Source organism: Pan paniscus, chromosome 6, assembly GCF_029289425.2.
Source record: "Pan paniscus chromosome 6, NHGRI_mPanPan1-v2.0_pri, whole genome shotgun sequence".
In the NCBI taxonomy this organism is placed as follows: domain Eukaryota; kingdom Metazoa; phylum Chordata; class Mammalia; order Primates; family Hominidae; genus Pan; species Pan paniscus.
The window spans coordinates 20,250,285-20,268,728 of NC_073255.2; the positions used below are offsets into that span (position 1 = coordinate 20,250,285).

The following is an 18,444-nucleotide window of genomic DNA, read 5'->3' on the forward strand; positions in this document are numbered from 1 at the left end:
CGTACTGGATGCTTAATACATGGTGGCTATTTATTACAACATTAAGATCAGAAATGACCACTGTAGAGGGAAACTGCATAGTGTAGTAGATTAGGGCAAAGAATATGGAGTCTGACTACTTTGTACAAACCCTAGGTTTGACACTTACTAATCATATGGCCCAGGGTGAGTTATTCAGTATATTTAATAGGAGGTAATACCACTACAAATTCTAATGAGTTGTTATTGAAAATTTAATGTGAAAATACTTCCTGAAAAATAATGAATACTGGATAGGCTCACAATAAAATAAATAAATAAATAGAAATGATACTCATTAAATTTTCTTTGGAATATGTCAGTCCAATTCTCAGTAACTATAAGTAACTGAGAAATCTTGGGCTGAGACCACTGTAACTGTGCTTCTAAACTTCAGTCCTTTTAAAATATATTCTTCAAAATTAGCTACTTCTTCATGAAGAAAATTATAACTCTTTTTCCACCATTTAACTTTTTTTTATTATGTACATAAGACTAGGATACTTAGTCTTATGTGTAGTAACGAGATGCTACAAGAATAGCAATAGATTCTCACTAAATGTCTGTGGACCACAATAATTGAAATATTTTTAAAAATACGTTGAACTTGTCATATGTAATAATCTGTACATTAATCAGTTTACAGATCAAAAAATAAATAACAAAAAATCTCTAAACAATGTACTTTATGATTAGAATCTCAAATTTTTATAGTTAAGAATGCATTTTTTCCCCCTAAAGTAAGTTGGGGATTCATTAATTATTTAAGTCTTAAATTTGATTGCATTTATTCATATTAATAATTCATATTAAACAAAATATCTATTGCATTAAAATTATGTCACAAAATGTATGTGAATAATCATGATGGCTAAGAGTGGTTAGTGAGTGACATACAGTAAAACAGGTATCTATATTTCAAAAAAGATAAAGTAACAATACTGAAAACATTTTTTAGTACTTTCTGTGTGATAAATTACAAGTAAGTAAGATCATTTCTATAATGTAAACTGCTTCTTTCATTTTGTGGCCTTAGGGATTAAATTGCCTGAGTTCAACTCCAGATTGTATTTGTTACTATGACTGTAAACTTGGGCAGAGTTCTTTACCTTCTTTGCCTTCTTGTGCTTGAGTTTCAAGCATTATTTTAATTGTTAGATTGAAACATGAACTACATTTTTTAATCCTCACAACAATGTATACCCTATGGTTGAATGTCCCTTCAGAAACTCATATTGAAACTTACTTGCTATTGTGACAGAGTTAAGAGTTGGAATCTTTAAGATGTGATTAGGTCATTAGGGTTTTGTCTTCATGAATTTATTAATACTATTACTACCTAAATGGGGAGTGAGTTAGTTATTTGAAGAATGGGCTCCTGATAAAAGGATAAATTTGCACCCTATTTGCTCTCTGTATTGCATGATTGCTTGCCCTCTGCCATGTTATATCTCAGCATGAAGGCCCTCAACAGATGCCAGTACCTTGATCTTGGACTTTGTAGCCTTTAGAACTTTGAGCCAAATAAACTTCTATTATTTATAAATTACCCAGTCTGTGGTATTCTGTTATTGCAACAGAAAACAGACTGTGACGCTTTGTATTGTTATAATCCTCATTACACATAGGAGGAAACTGAAGCACAAGAAGGTAAAGAACTCCGTGCAAGTTCATAGGCACAGTAACAAATAAAATCGGGAGCCAAACTCAGGAACTTTAATCCCAAAGGCCACAAAATAAAAAATGCAGTTTACATTAAAGAAATGATTTACTTATTTGTAATGTAAGTTGTTTTTTAAAAAAGCATGAGATGACTAATTGTGTGTTTACAATATTCATATTAAAATTTTTATAATCACAGTATATGAAATATTAAAAAAAATCTCCCAGGCAACATATTCCTTTACACAAAATAAATATTTAATTTGATAACGAATATGTGCCAACTAGATTAATAATTCCAATACATTTCCTATCTACACAAATGGTGAAATAACAGCTACAGAAATTTAATATTCACTAAACATGTTTCTCTACAATCATTACTTAAAATTCATATCACAAATAGTATGTATTTTTTTCTTTCTTGATGTGTTATTTAAAAGATAAATAAAATGGAGATAGTTACCTAAAAAAAAGATCTTTACACATGAGTGGATCTTGAGTAAATTTAATATAATTTTGAAGATTAGATAAATACTCTTAGACTTCCATTAATTTTGGATGCTAAAGGGCAATAACCAAAACACTCTATTATCTGTGTCCTCAGAAGTCAGATCTTCTAAGTCTCTGCTCATCCTGCTACCACTCTATTGCGTTTGCTGCTATAGAGTAAAATTTTTCTATTCTTCTCTTTATCTGTTAGCTTCTGAAAACTTCTGGTTTCTATTATTTCATTGTATATATTACTTCATAATTCTGCTGCATATTTCTTATGCTTTCTCATTTTGCACATTGCATCCTTGCAGCTCTCTTGTACTCTGATTTCTATTGCCCTTTACTATTTAGGTCTCTCATAAATATACCTCCAGACAAAAAGGACTAATTGGGGCAGTTATTTGAGTATAGAGTGTTGCTGAGAAGAATTTGTTTTCCTGATAGTTTGTCAATTACATCACTGAATGGGCAGTGTATGCACTAGGTTAGGAGTCGTAGGCCAAATTTAAGGATACCTAAAGTGACTGGAAATATAAGGGGGAAATCCTAGAAAGACAGGGACCACGGAAAGGGAGCCATAATATCTGCATACAAAGTGCCCTCAAAGCCTGGCTGACTCTTAAATTACTCACATGTAGGGCAAGACACTAAGAAACCTGATGAAAAACTCGGAGGTTGAAAAGTTGTAAAAGTGCTAAGCAGAGATTTCAATTGCTGTCTGGTGCTAGCAAAAGAGAATTTAGAGTTCAAATCCTCCCACGTGAGAGGGGCTTTGTAAACACCTCCAGTATTTCATTATTTAAAAAAAAAAAAAAAAAAAAAAAAAGACAAGGCTTGCCCTAAAATTGAAGATCACCAAGGATAAGGAATATGCCCTAAGACTAAAGGCAGTGCCAAAAATCCCCACATATCCTAACAATGTATGAGTCAAAGTCTCCAAAAATACAGGGTAGTTAGCCAATTATTTCACCACCTCCTAGAATAATAATAAGGAATGGTCAGATGGACAAAACAGAATCTAGAGTCTTTACAACAAATCTGCCATAATGATTTACATGTAATATTAACAATAAATTACTAGATGTACAAAGAAAAAACACAAATGCGATTCATATCAAGTAAAATAACAGTCAATTGAAGTAGACCTGAATATGAACCAGATATTGGAATTAGCAGACAAGAATTTTTAAATAATTATTACATTTAGGACATAAAGGCAAAATAGTCACAATAAGTGAAAGAGCCTCTCAGCAGAGAAAAACTGTTTATTTTAAAAAGCCAAATTCTAGAACATAAATGTATAATATTTAATGTGAGAAATACACTGAATGGATTCAATAGCAGCTTGGAGAAAGTAGGTAAAAGATTAAATAAACTTGAAGACAAATTAATATGTTATTCAATCTGGATGCAAGAGAAAGTAAAATCTTATAAATTACAGAGCATTTCTGATCTCTAAGGTAGTGTCATGCAGAATACACATGTAATTGATGTTCCCAGAGGGGAGTAGAAAGAGAAAAGGACAGAAACAATGTTTAAGAAAATCATGACCAGGACCCCTTAACTCCAAATTTGATTTTCAAAGCACATACTTGTAAGCCCCAGATTAATGTTTTTTAAATACCACAGTGGCACGTTGTAGTCAAACTGCTAATATTTTAAAAGGAAGAGAAAAATTTTGTAAACATCTAGCAATGAAAAGACACATTACCTATGGTATAATAATGATATGAAAATTGAATTATTAGAAAAAATAAAAGTTTAAAGACAATGAGATAAACTTTTTAAAGTACTGAAAAAAATGCAACAAAGGAATATCCATTAAGAATTTCATATTCAGAAAAGTATCTTTCAAAAATTAAGGAAAACATGACATCTTAAGGTAGACAAAAACTGAATAGATTTGTTGCTACAGGTCTGCATTACAAAAGATGCAGTTTTTCAGTCTGAAAAGAAATAATAACAGTTGAAAACTTAGGTTAATGGAAAGAATGAAGACTATTAGAAGGTTAACATCTGGGCAAATAAAGAAGATTAACTGTTTTATCTTCTTGATTCCTTTAAATATAACTGACTAATTGAATCTAAAATAATAAAAACAATATTTTGGGATCTATTTATTTGTTTATTTTTTATTATTTTTTAAGACAGAGTCTCACTCTGTTGCCCAGGCTGGAGTGCAGTGGCGTGATCTCGGTTCACTGCAAGCTCCGCCTCCCAGGTTCATGCCATTCTCCTGCCTCAGCCTCCCAAGTAGAAGGGACTACAGGTGCCTGCCACCACACCCAGCTAATTGTTTTGTAGAGACGGGGTTTCATCATGTTAGCCAGGTTGGTCTTGATCTCCTGACCTCATGATCCACCCACCTCAGCTTCCCAAAGTGCTGGGATTACAGGCATAAGCCAGTGCACCCGGCCGTATTTTGGGATTTATAATGTGAAAGATTAGCATATGTGAGAATGCTAGCTAAAGGCTTAGATTGAATTATATTACTATAAAAGTCTTACATTTATGATAAGTATTATATTAATTCAAGGTAAGATATGATAGGAATGCATATTTAATCCCTAGAATAGACACATACACACACACACACACACACACACACACACACACACACACACACAAAGAGAGGGAGAAAGGTGGGGAGAGAGAGAGAGAAAACAAGTCAGTAGAGGATGCCTACATTTTACTTTAGCCACTTCTGTCTTATACCATCTAGCTCCTTGCCAGAGCAATAAGGCAAGAAAAAAAATAGCACAAATATAGGGGAAAAAAAAGAAACAAAACTGTCTTTATTCAAAGACCACAAAATTATGCATGACAAAAATCCTAGAGAAAATTAAATTATTTTACAAATGTGTGAATAATACATCCTTTAAAGCTATGATAATAAATTGAGGAACTGACATAAAGGGAAACAAATACATCAATGAAAGTGAGTATGAGTCTAAAAATAAATACAAACATATGTGGTCAACTTTTTCTCAACAAGTCATCACGGACATCTAATGGATTTTTTTAAGTCTCTATAATAAATGGGGCTATAGTGGTTATGTACAAAGAAATCAGGCATCTTGATTCTACCACATACCATATGTAAAAGTTAATTCAAGAATATCACAGAATAATGGTAAAAGTTAAAACACTGAAATTTTCAAAAGTAATCCTAGAAGACTATCTTTCAGAGTTTGTGATAGTCGAAGATTTCTTAGAGAATATTTTAAAAAAATAGTGAACTTCAAAATTTAATATTTCTGTTCATGAAAAGTCATCAGTGGTACAATCTCAGCTCACTTCAAGCTCTGCCTCCCTGGTTCATGCCATCCTCCTGCCTCAGCCTCAAGAGTAGCTGGGACTACAGGCACCCGCCACCATGCCTGGCTAATTTTTTTGAACAGGCTCACTCCTGTAATCCCAGCACTTTGGAAGGCCAACGCAGGCAGATCACAAGGTCAAGAGACCGAGACCATTCTGGCCAACATGGTGAAACCCCATCTCTACTAAAAATACAAAAATTAGCTGGGCATGGTGGTGCGTGCCTGTAGTCCCAACTACTTGGGAGGTTGAGGCAGAAGAATTGCTTGAACCCAGGAGGTGGAGGTTTCAGGGAGCTGAGATGGTGCCACTGTACTCCAGCCTGGCAAAGAGTGAGACTACCTCAAAGAAAAAAAAATATCATTGAATCATTCGGTTCAAATCTTCAATATCAAAGAATTAAGTTATTTATCTGCTACATTTCTCTACTCAAGCATTACATGATATATACATAAACAATGTGATAATAAATTTAAGATAAAACAAAGGTAATAGTGTAATAGTATCATTATACGATTGCTGGTGTACTCTGAAAACTCAGCTAACACCCAAATAACACCTGACATCTAAAAAAATACTTAAAACATTCCACAGTTTTAAGTTAAAAACATGTATTAAATAAAAAGGTTTTCTTACTATCTTTAGTGAATTCACAAGAAGAGACTATAACTGAATATGTGCTGCAGAGGCTTTAGATCCATGAACAATACACAGACAAAAATATAATCACAAAAATTAAGCAACAGAGTAGAGTTTCAAGCCAAATGTTTCATAACTTTCCAAAAAAGAGGATGACAATAGACCTTGTTGTTTGTTTTTCTTTTCTTTTTTTCTTTTTTTTTTTTTTTGGAGGTGGGCAGGGAGTCTCGCTCTGTCGCCCAGGCTGGAGTGCAGTGGCATGATCTTGGCTCACTGCAAGCTCCGCCTCCCAGGTTCAAGCAATTATTCTGCCTCGGCCTCCAAAGTAGCTGGGACTACAGGCACGCACCACCACACCCAACTAATTTTTGTATTTTTAGTAGAAATGAGGTTTCACCATGTTGGCCAGGCTGGTCACAAACTCCTGACCTCAGGTGATCTGCCCGCCTCTGCCTCCCAAAATGTTGGGATTACAGACATGAGCTGCTGTGCCAGGTCTAGACTTTGTTTATTTATCAAAATAACTCAAAAGTAAACAGAAAATTTCTATAAACTATTTAGTATGCTTTATGGCCTATTTTTTATCTCACAGTCTTTCAAAAATGTGATTTTAAGGTTTTTTCCTTCCTTTTATTCTAATGTGATTGATTTTAGGAGAACTGACTCTTCTTCACTTTAAAAAAAAACAGTATCTTCTTAAGATCATATTCCCCTTAGAGTGAGAACTGATTTTTATGGATGTTAGGAGAAGTGAAACAATTGTAAGAATGAAACTCTATTCAGGAATATACAGGGCTCTTTGGCTAACATGGTCATCTCTACAGCTCGCATATCATTTCTGTCAATGGAGATCCAAGTATGATGCCTGATATTAAACAGTATGCAAGTGGCCTATAGGGTTTCATACAATTTACAGTACAGGAAAACATAAAGTGAGTATTTTTCTAGACTAAAGGCTGTCATTTTCAGTTTTTATTTTTTACTTATTAATCTGTGTATTAACTCTTAATTGAAAAAAGCAAGACAAGCAAATGATAAAAATAATTTTAAAAAAATACTTAATACTCCTCCCACTCCAGTCCTCTATTCCATTTGTCTTTCTCTCCAGAAGCAGTCATGGTGTCCAATCTCTTGGCTCTCCATCCTGAATTATTCTACTATTTGTAAACAAACTATTCTATGTTGTATATAAGAAACGAATGTAACTACACGGTTGAGAAATATTTCAGAAATGTTTTCACGGTTAATAATACAATTTAAAATTCCAAGATCCAAACCATGAATTTCAGAAGATGTGTTCTTGCTTCCCATGCAGCTCAACTGTAGGAACCCACACATAGTAAAGTATTTTGAAAAGCATAAAGTGTAACACAAGGGGGAGGTTCTAAGCATTGCTTTTGAAGTGGAAATGAAGCCACTTGGAGGTTCTTGGCAAACAGGAATAAGTCTCACCAGTGGCTTTTCTCCACTCTTGCTTTACTTCATGAAATGGAACTCAAGCCCTAGCTCATGGCCCTCTCAGCGGGACACAGGAAGAGGTAAAAGTGACTGAGGCAGTATTGTTCTGTATCCAAACTAATATCTGACACTACACATGGTGTGACCTGGAGCAGAGCTGCTATAAAATGTAATTCTCCCTTAACCCCTCCATGTAAATCATCACAAAGCTTCCCTCCACTGATTTAAACAAATTTGGTCTTTGACCTCTAGAGTCAGAATTGGCCGCAACATCTCTTTCAGATGGTTGTGGTATTGAATGTTTGATGTGTGTTAAGTATCATAAAACACAATACTATTTCATGATAGATCTTCAAATAATGCTACATATGTCCAAAGTCATGGTAACAGTCTCTTTATTCCATGTAAATCAGTAGCATAAAATACTGCAGGTTAATGGAATAATGCACTTTGTTGTATCAAGATTTCACATATAATGCAGCTGTGATTTGTAGTGTTGTTCAACCAGTTGCAACACCTGTCAACATGCTTCCTCTAGTAACTTCAAAAGGCTTCCAATAAATACCAAATGTTTAAAAGAGTGCTTGTGTGTATAGGTAAGAATTTTTCTAGGTCTGTGATTTTTGGTATTTTAGCAATAGGATTGGTACAAATATTCATAAACCAATCAGCTGCTTAATAATTACAAACATTCAAATCTGACAGTTTGAAATGCCACGGAAGACTGTAAAATTACATTTCTTCAGTTTTTTTTGAAAAAAAAATTAACAATATACCGAACAATTTTAAATAAAATTTAATCTCTGTAGTTAGAGCAAGTTTTCCAATCAAAAATTATTTTCACAATTTCTATACAATTTTTGAGGGTGTTTCAAAGAGTTTCAACAGATTATAGATATATTTATATATACACATATACATATGTTTAATATCTCTGAATTGAAATGAATTTCAACATCTCTTGGTAAATAACGTTTAATAAACTGTAATACAGGAAGATATTGTATTGAATATAGTATTAAAATGTTTTGGCACTTAATAGTTCAAAAAATTGTTTTATTTAATTGAGTCCAACTGGCCTCATTGCTTCTTATAAACTTTGCAATATATATTCAGTAAAAAGGAATAAAAATGAACAGATGTTTCTCCTTAGAACAGGCAGACAAAGATTTTTCTTACACAATAAATCATCTGCTAGTGGATTTCCAGGACATTGCTTCAGGCTGTTTAGGTATAAAACTTACAAAGATAAAAAAAAGTTTTACCTCTGTATGGATCCAAAATTGGTAAAGAAGGTTGAATTGAAGATGAACAGCATATACTGAAGGGGGTATGAAGAGGGCCAGGGGAGAGTAGAAAATCTGAAAGAGAAAATTAAAAAAAAAATTAATTTGCATATATGAATTCTCAATGCTTTGTTAATGGTTCAATATTCTGAATGCATATTTCTTTAGCAAATATATCTCATTCTATATACTGTATATTTTATTGCCATGTTTACTTTGCAACATTAATTTTCCTCATGGTGATACAGTTACAGACATGTTGGAGCTAAGGCCATTGGACTTTGATTTTGCATTTAATATTGTTTAGTTAAAATATTATATGTTGTGTGTTATTTCCTTAATTTTAAAAAGGTTGGATGTGTTTTCTGGAATTAAAGGGATTTTTTATGTACACACAAATACTCTCTTTATGTTAAAAAATGTAGGAATGGATGACTTTATACCTTTGACAGCTCCCAAATTCTGTATTATTACCTGGCATTTTCAATAATAATGTGAAATTATAATAAAATAAATTAATTTCATACAAGGAGAGGACAGCATATACTTTTCCTTTTAACTTTGTTTTTGTATGATTGATTGATGACATCATATCTCTTAATTTTTTCGAAGTTATTAGGAAGGAGGTATGATATGGTTCCATGGTGAAAACAAATTTTAAAGGTCCATATTACGTAATAAACAGAAATGCCTCTTCCTTACAAAGACAACTTATGATTAAACCACAGAACTGGTTAGAATTAACTAATGAGCATGATCTGCTTGTTCTGCTAATGACTTTGATCCCCAAGAGTGGTTTCATGCTGGAAAGAAACATTTTATTAAATGAGAGACTAAATAACCAAATAAGAATAAAATGAATCTGACTTTCACTTTACATTTCTAATTTTTTAGAGTTTATACTTCTGAAAGACTGGATGTTTTAAAAATATTTCTTCTGAGTATTAGAATTTTATTTTAAAATTATTTTGTGACTTGTTCTCAGTTATGCAAAATGTAATTTCAAGGATGTTTAGCAATGATTATACATGTAAAACTCGTCTAGTTCTTGCTTTGAAACTTGTCATAAAAATTTCAACTGTCATCATAAGTAGAATGTTTTTTTAATATAAATGTGTTATTAAGCAATGGATTAGATTAGTGAGAAAAGAATACTGGGCTCTCATTCAAGAGATCACTTTTTAGTCCATGTTTCCACTAGAGACTCTCTCTGTGATACTCCCTAAGTTCTTAAGCTTCTCTAGGCTTCAGGTTCCTGAAATTAGTGGTGGAGGGGAAAACCATTTAAAATATAGTCATCCTTTTTGTTCCAAAAGATCTGTGATACTATGATTTGATTGTTTCATAATATATTAAAACAATTATCTCCCAAAATGTTAATAGCAAAATACTTGCAAAACATATATGGCCTATGATATAAGTCCTCTAAGTTGAGGAGTGTTTTGGAATCTCCTCTTTGAGAGGGGAGAAAAATATGAAACAACTTTATTTTGGATGCTTAATAAGTAGTTCTGTTTGGAAAGACTATGCATAGCAGATGAATGTTTATAGTTCATTATAATTTCCCAAAGTGTGGAGAAGCAGTCCCTTGAAATAATAACAGCTATTATGGAAAAAGTGGTTATAAGATCAGATAAGTCATGAAGTGGTAAATTAAACAACTGAAGTTTCTTTAACACAGGTCTTTTAAGAGCTTTTACCATGCTAATGTGAATCACAAGTCTATTAGCACACAGAATACTTTCTTGATGAGTTTACCATAGGATTAGATTTTCTGAAAACTCATTTTATGAAACAGTGTGCTAAATCTTATATATCAGTAATGTAATGAGGAACTGACCAATGGAAAAATAAGCTCACTATGAATTCCAAAATACTATATTTCTAACAAAAAATAAAGGTGAAGAAATAATTCACATGAATCACGAGTGATAATTTCTTATGATTAATACAGTTCTAGAAAAGGAATCTAATGACACAATCAAGGTTCTAATTTTTACAATTGAAAGCAGCTTAGTAAATGTGGTCCAGGTAGGAGAATTCTCACTTTTCTTCTCTACCTCCAAACTTTGCATTTCCAAATCCTATATAACTTATAAAACCAATTTAAAGGCCACTTCCATTATAAATCTTTATATGGTACTAAGTTGACTGAAGAAATTTCTCCGTCCTCAAACTCAGAGTAACTTGGTAGCTGGATTAGGCACATGATACCCTTTACCAAATACATCCATATCTACCATGCATTCAAACCCATGTCATTCTGACTCTTAGTTTCTTTAGCTTTAAATTACACTGTCTACCCTAGGTCATTTTATTGTCTTGTAGAAGTCATACATAATAAGGCTATAATGGAGAAAAACAACCCAGACCTATCTATGTGTTTGAGGAAAGAATGAGTACAAGCCTGAAGGCGATCTAAGGCTAACAGACAGCAGATGAGTGGATTTTATTCTCTTACTAAGTGAACGTGGCGAGCAGGGGTTGTGTGAGACAGTATCATGAAGCAAGAAACAATATGGCATTTAGGGGAAGCTAAACATATTTGCTATTGTAGAAGGCGTTGGAGAGTAGTGTGGCTAGAAATCAGGTTGGACCATGGGATTTCTTGACAGACCTCAGGGAATCCATGAATCCCCTGATGCCATTATAACAACGTGTGAGCCTGTGTGCGTGGGAGAGTGTGTATTTTTCTCAAGAAACAATTGATAGCCTTCATCAGCGAGTCTTCAGTATGTCTGTGCCTTGCCACAGCCAACACAGAAAAAGAATTTAGACAGTGGCTAAACCAGAGAAGGGAGCCATTTCAAGAAGATTGGGCATAAGGAAACAATTCACATCTTTTTAAGCATGTAAGAGATAGAAAATATAAAAATATGTTTGGAACCTATTTCAATAGCCCAGAGAAAAGTGATGCATATTTAATCACAGCAGTAGCCATGGGGATGGAGAGATAAAGTACATGCAGCAGATTTAAGGATTTGGCAGCTGTTAAACATAGGAGTTGAGAGGTAAATAGCAGTGTCAGAAGACACCCAGATTTCTGGCTTGTCTGTTGGTGATATTGTTCAGCAAGAAGGTGAACAGGAGGAAGAATAGGTTGTAAAGTTCAACTTGGGGAATGTCGTGTTGGGGTCTATGGGGTGTATGTCCAGGAGGCTATTGAGTAAGATTTTGGAAATGTCTGGCTGGAATTACATCTCAGGGAATCAGGAAGTGTCTTGGTTGAACTTGTTGATATGGGTGTCATGCAAATATCAATTTTATTTAGCTTACAGGTGTGTCCACAGTGGGAAGATAGTCAAAGATGCAACTCTATGAGAAGTCAGAAAGAGTTGCAGTAAATGAGGCTGAAACAGGACAGTCTCAGAGGTGGGAAAGATCTGGTACCTAGCATCATCAGAGATGATGAGAAATTTTTAAGAGACAGAGAGAAGACTCCCAGTTAATGTCCAAGTGAGACAGGAACTGAAAAAAAATAAGTGAGATGGAATTTGCAGGTATGAATCAGCAGAACAGTAGGCCTAGAATGCAGTCCTCAAGTTCACAAACCCAAGTTAGTAAGTTTAAGAATCAGCCAGAGGAGGTAACAAAATGAAAAGAGGGATTACCTCTATGTTTCTCTGATAACAAAAAAGGAGACAGCTGGATGTATTCCTTCAATAAAACAATGGATGAGGGAGGAGATATTACCTATTTATTTTTTTTAATGTGAGAGATCTTACTATATTTATGGCTTATTCAGAAGGAGCCAGTTGAAAGGAAGAGGGAAAATGCCAAGAGTATTTGATAGCACAAAGTCCAAGAGAAAAAAAACAATAAGGTAAGAGCAATGTCACCAACCTAAGGATTAGACCAACTGAAGAGAGGTGAACATTTTCTATAAAACTAGAGGTAAGAATTCATGTTCACTTGTGAGTTCATGAGTTTTAATTGAAAATGTATGAACAGGGAAGACCAGAGAAGGGAAACTGAAAAAAATAAAAAAAACCTCACATTTCTCTTTGAAGTTTTAAATATGTTGAAGAGGCAGCAGTGGGGAAGAGATCTTGAGGAGACAGTGAAATTCTAAAGAGTTTCCCCAAGGTAGAGAGGAGAAAATAGGGCAGTCTCAGTCCATGGCTTGGTACGCAGTATTTAGGGGTCAGGTGTATCTGAATCCATACATGGGGGGCACGAAATTGCCAACCTGGTACAAGAGGAAGCCTGCAGCACTCAGCAATCTGGATGTGGGAGTGAAGAGGGTAGATGACTGGATTTACTCATGGCCTGAAGATTTCAAGGCACAGAATTTCAGCAGAGGATGCAGACTGTGCTTCACAGAGTCATGGAAACTAGGCTTCTTAGTTTGGACGAGGTAAGTAAAGTGAGGAGGCAATGACAAACAGAAAATGTAGGAGGTGAGAGAGTAAAGTACTCCACGAGTAAGCTGCTAAGCAAATGGCTAAACAGTAAGCGTAAAATTACTTTTAAATAAATGAAAAACAAAAAAGCTTTTGAACTCTAGAATTCATGTCTACTTTATTTTAATAGTTCAAAAATATTTCATTAACATTACTAATGTACATATTTCTAAGATTTTCATTTATTTTTACATTACTTTAGAGAAAAAGCAATTTAAAAAAATGTTCATCCGAATTTAGAAACTAAAGATTGAAGAATCAAATAGCATGTGCCACATTCCTTAAGTCTATGATTAGTAATGACACAGATCAAAATTACCTGATTATAGATAGAGAGCGTTGATCTCTGTCCTGAAGACATATCTACTTAGATTTTATGTTTGAAATAAGAGTTTGTGTTTCTATTTAGAAAGTCATTATCTTTAAGTAACCTATGCCTATTTTTCTGGTCCCATTTCTATGCACTTAACCATTTCTTTTTTACCCCATTCCACCATTGTATACATCCTATATTCTAGCCACACTCATACTGTTATGAGTTGAATTGATTTTCATTAACATGGTATGGGAGACCCTGGCACCCAGTACCTCAGAATGTGTCCTTAATTGGAAATAGCATCTTTATAGAGGTAATCAAGTTAAAATGAGTTAATTAGGTGGGCCCTAATCCAGGAGGACTTGTCTTTTTATATACAGGGAAAATTTAGACACGGAGATAGACATGCACACAGCGAGAATGGCACATGAAGATGAAGGCAGAGATCTCAGTGATGCATCTTCAAGCAAAGGAATACCAAAGCTGCAAAGCACCAGTATTTATGTGGGGGGCATGGAACTGAGTCTCCCTCATAGCCCTCAAAAGGAACTAACCCTGCTGCCATCTTGATGTCAGGCTTCCAGCTTTCAGGACTGTAAGATAAATTTCTGTTGTTCTAAGCCACCTAGCTCTGGGTACTTTGTTACAGCAGCCCCCGGAAATTAATACACATGCCATACATTTTTCTTGTTATTCCTAAAATGTATTATATTTTTCTATAATTCTGTGTTTTTACAGATGTTGTCTTTCTACATAATATTCTATCTACAACCTCCTCCATTGCAAAACTTTATTCATTACAGATTTGCTTCAAGCTTTATTTCTTCTATGAAGCTTCCCTTGACCCATAGCGGTTCTCAGTGCAAACACTTCTCTCTAAAACCTTCAAAATTTGTGGCAATGGCTGTTCAGTTACATGAATCCCTCCAAGTAAAACCATCACCTTGAGAACACAAGCTCACTTCTTACTTATCTTTATATCCTCAATCTCTGCCACCATGACTGGCCCTGCTAGTCAAAAGTATATGTGGAAAAAAATGGGTGATGCACTATCATAATAAGAACAATGACACATAAAGGAAGTTAAATTTTTAGCCACTTGTACATTTTAAATATGTGGCAATAAGACAATGCAACTTTAGAGAGAACTCAATTTGCTTCCTCTTGTTTATCCTTCATTAGGACTACAAATGACTATCAAATCTCTGTAAAGAAAAACACTGAAAATCAGAGAATAATTTTATTTTTTACCAAATTTCAAAATGACTTTGAATATTTCTGTAAGCTACAGAATAATTAATTCCATTTTCCTGACGCATGCTAGCATTAGTCTTTGATACTAGCAATGATTCAAACTATCCAAGAGCCTCATTTCTTTAATGGACATAAACTTTGTCTTATTAGTCATCTTTAAGTGCTGGTTGAGGGTGAAGAAGGAATGCCTTGGAGTTCCGAGGCAAAGTTCTGAGAAAAGTTTTGTTTCTTTACTTCATGGGGGCTTAATGCATGCTTTCCTTTTGTGACAAAGAGTTATGAGAATTTATCCCCAGTGCATTCAAATGCATTACATCAAAGTTGTTAGTTTCTTGTATCTTTATTTGTTCACATTTGTCTTTATATAAGTCCAACTCCCACATATTGAAAAACAGTCTTTGCTTATGTAGTTTGGCAGGGAGTACAATGTAATAAAAAGATCTGAGATTTCACTAAGGTCTCTCTGCAGTCTCATATGTAATATAAAAATAATATCACACATAAGAATCATACTTGATATGTTTCAGAGAATTTCCATACTCATAAATTAAAGTGATCTTCAAAATAACCACATGAGAAGGCAGAGTAAATATTAAGAGGTCTATTTCATATGCAAAATCACTGAGACTCAAACATTAATTGATCGGTTCAAATTAGCAAAGTGAGTAAACAACTAAGCTAGCCTGGGACTCAGTTTTCTTTATTTCTAGTCAATTGCTATTTACTGTTTCCTAAATATAAATGAATATATTTTTAAATTATTATGCTCAAATATAATGAGATCATCATTGATTTACATATTCTCTATATGATAATGTAATAATGTTATTAATGAGATTTTCATAATTTGATGTTATAATTGTATTTCTTTTCTTTTTCTTTATTTTATTTTTTTTTTGAGAAAGAGGGTCTTGCTCTGTCACCCAGGCTGGAGTGCAGTGGAGCCACCACGAATAACTGTAGCCTCGACCTCCAGGGACCAAGTGATCCTCACATCTCACTCAGCCTCCTGAGTAGCTGGGACTACAGGCGTGCACCACCACACCTGACTAATTTATTTTATTTTTTGTAGAGACAGCATCTTGTGATATTGCTTGGGCTGGTCTTGAACTCCTGGGCTCAAGCAATCTGCCTGCCTCAGCCTCCCAAAGTACTGGGATTACAGGCATGAGCCATCACACCCAGCCCAATTGTATTTATTTTTTCTGATGGTGGGTAAAATTTACCTTTTTTAGGGTTGCTAATATGTTATAAACATACTGTGCTAAATCTTATAAAATTAATTTCAATACCAACCTAGAGAACATAGCAATTTTAAAGGTGGAAAGACATGACAGAGCTAAAAAATTCACTCACTCTAGTAATTTAAATTAAGTTCATTTGTCATTAATTTATTATGCTTTTGAGAGAAATACTAAACTCTTTGAAAGCAGTTAGCTCACTATTTTCTGTTCAGTACTAGCTTTATAGATAAAACAAATATGTTCAAATATATTTTACTGCAAAAGGTAAACAAATTATATATCCTATACTGTAATTTTTGGAGTGTCTATTAAATAAAAATATTTAAATGAATGACAGATATAAATTATTTCACACATTGTACCTTTTATTAGTTTCACATTGGCCTGACCCTAGTTAATTTAGCAAAAATATTTCCATTGCCAAATTTATTTTGACAACTATAATACTTTTTATTTCATTCATTTATGTAACATACATTTATTAACCACTAATTCTGTAGTAGACACTTACATATACTAGGTATACAGCAGTGAAAAATAGGCTAATTTCTTTGAAAGTTTATAGGCCAACATAAATAACAATAATGAAAAGTGTTAACTACTAAAATAGATAAATGCAAGGGTTTTATGGAAGCAACCAACCAAACAAACAAACAAACAAAAACCAAAATCTTCCCCAGGCGCGGTGGCTCATGCTTATAATCCCACCACTTTGGGGGGCTGAGGCAGGCGGATCACTTGAGGCCAGGAGTTGAAGTCCAGCCTGGGCAACATGGCGAAACCCTGTCTATACAAAATACAAAAAAATTAGCTGGGCGTGGTGGTGCCCACCTGTAATCCCAGCTACTCAGGAGGCAGAGACAAAAGAATCGCTTGAACCCAAGAGGTGGAGGTTGCAGTGAGCTGAGACACACCACTGCATTCCAACCTGGGCGACAGAGTGACACTTTGTCAAAAAAAAAATATTTTTTGGAAGGATAGAACAATCAGAGGTAAAGGGAAAATAATTTTCCAGGCAGAGATAATGGCATGTGCAAAGAAATAGCAATGCATTATGGCATGGTAGATTGAGAGAAGTGAAAATCGTTAAATTGGAGATGGGATGAAAATGGGGTGTGTGGAAGATGAAACTGGAGAGACGAAACCAAGTTTTGACTAGCTCTGCATGTGATAAGGAGTCTATTATATTCCTTTCTCTAAACTATAGGCAGAGTTAGCTTCATTCGAATCGTGGTCTGAAAAGGAAACAGTGGGTGATGGGTTGAGGGATAAAGAATGAAAAAATGAAGAGTTTCTTTAGGATAATATCCAGTTAAAAGTAACATTGGCTGATATATTTGTTGCTCTTTATAATACTCTAGGATTCCCAGGAAACAATGTCTATTGTTGATGGCTCATTCTAATATTTTTTCTATAGTAGATACATAATGTATAGTGGCTCTGAGTATAAGCACGTACACATGCACGTGTAGCTGTGTTTTTAATAAACTATTTATTTTATAATAGTTTAATATCTTCAGAAGTGTTGCAATAATAACTCAAAGTGTCGTCCTGTATCCTTTACTTGGTTTCCCCTATTGCTAACACATTGTTATGCTGCATTTGCCACAACTAAGAAACCCACAGGTACATTAGTATTAACCGAATTCCACACTTTATTTCGATTTCACTAGTTGGGATTTTGTATGTTTAATCCCTAATGTTCTTTTTCTGTTTTAGAGTTGCATCCAGATGAAGTATTTCTTTTTCACGCACTTTAGTGGCTTTGCTCTGAATATAAAATTTCAGCATTCAAGTACTTTATCTAAAATGTCAGAAAAAATGAAGTTATAATCCTGATACTGTAATATTTTATATGACATCCATGAATTTAAACACATTTTATTATTATTATTATTTTATTATTAGCAAATTGGATAGAGTATTATTCTTAAGACATGATAGTAAGATGTATAATCAAAGATTGAAGTGGCATGCAAAACCATACATTGCAGTGTATATGCAGTAAAGAAGTCTCACTTAAAATGGCACTCTATCAATAGCCCTCCTTTTTGGTGAGTAATATTAAGCTTAAGATTGGCTTAAAATGCAAATAATATGGTTAGAAATTCTAGAAAGTTGAATTCTTATGTGTAACTTCTTCAAAAGTTGTGCTGTTCTAATTTTTGTAGTAATATAGAAGAAATATACTTAATTTCACATTTCAATGTGAAATGAGCTTAATTTCACATTTCATTTCACAGATCAATTTTCTTTTCAAAGATGCGGCCCATTTATTATTTGTCCTAAAATACATTGTTACCTTGGTAACTGCTAAATTATAGGCCTCATGTAACAATGTTGGTGAGGAA

General features: G+C 34.0%; 1 protein-coding gene across 4 annotated transcripts in view; it reads right to left on the reverse strand.

Annotated features, from left to right (window-relative positions):
- The window catches only part of AGMO (alkylglycerol monooxygenase), a 412,221-nt gene that overhangs the window by 217,772 nt on the left and 176,005 nt on the right, over positions 1-18,444 (reverse strand). For all 4 annotated transcript variants that reach the window (XM_055115720.1, XM_003825007.5, XM_055115719.2 and 1 more), the window contains one exon: positions 8,856-8,951. In XM_055115720.1, coding sequence (XP_054971695.1) covers positions 8,856-8,951 — 96 coding nt within the window. The remainder of the gene's footprint in view (positions 1-8,855; positions 8,952-18,444) is intronic.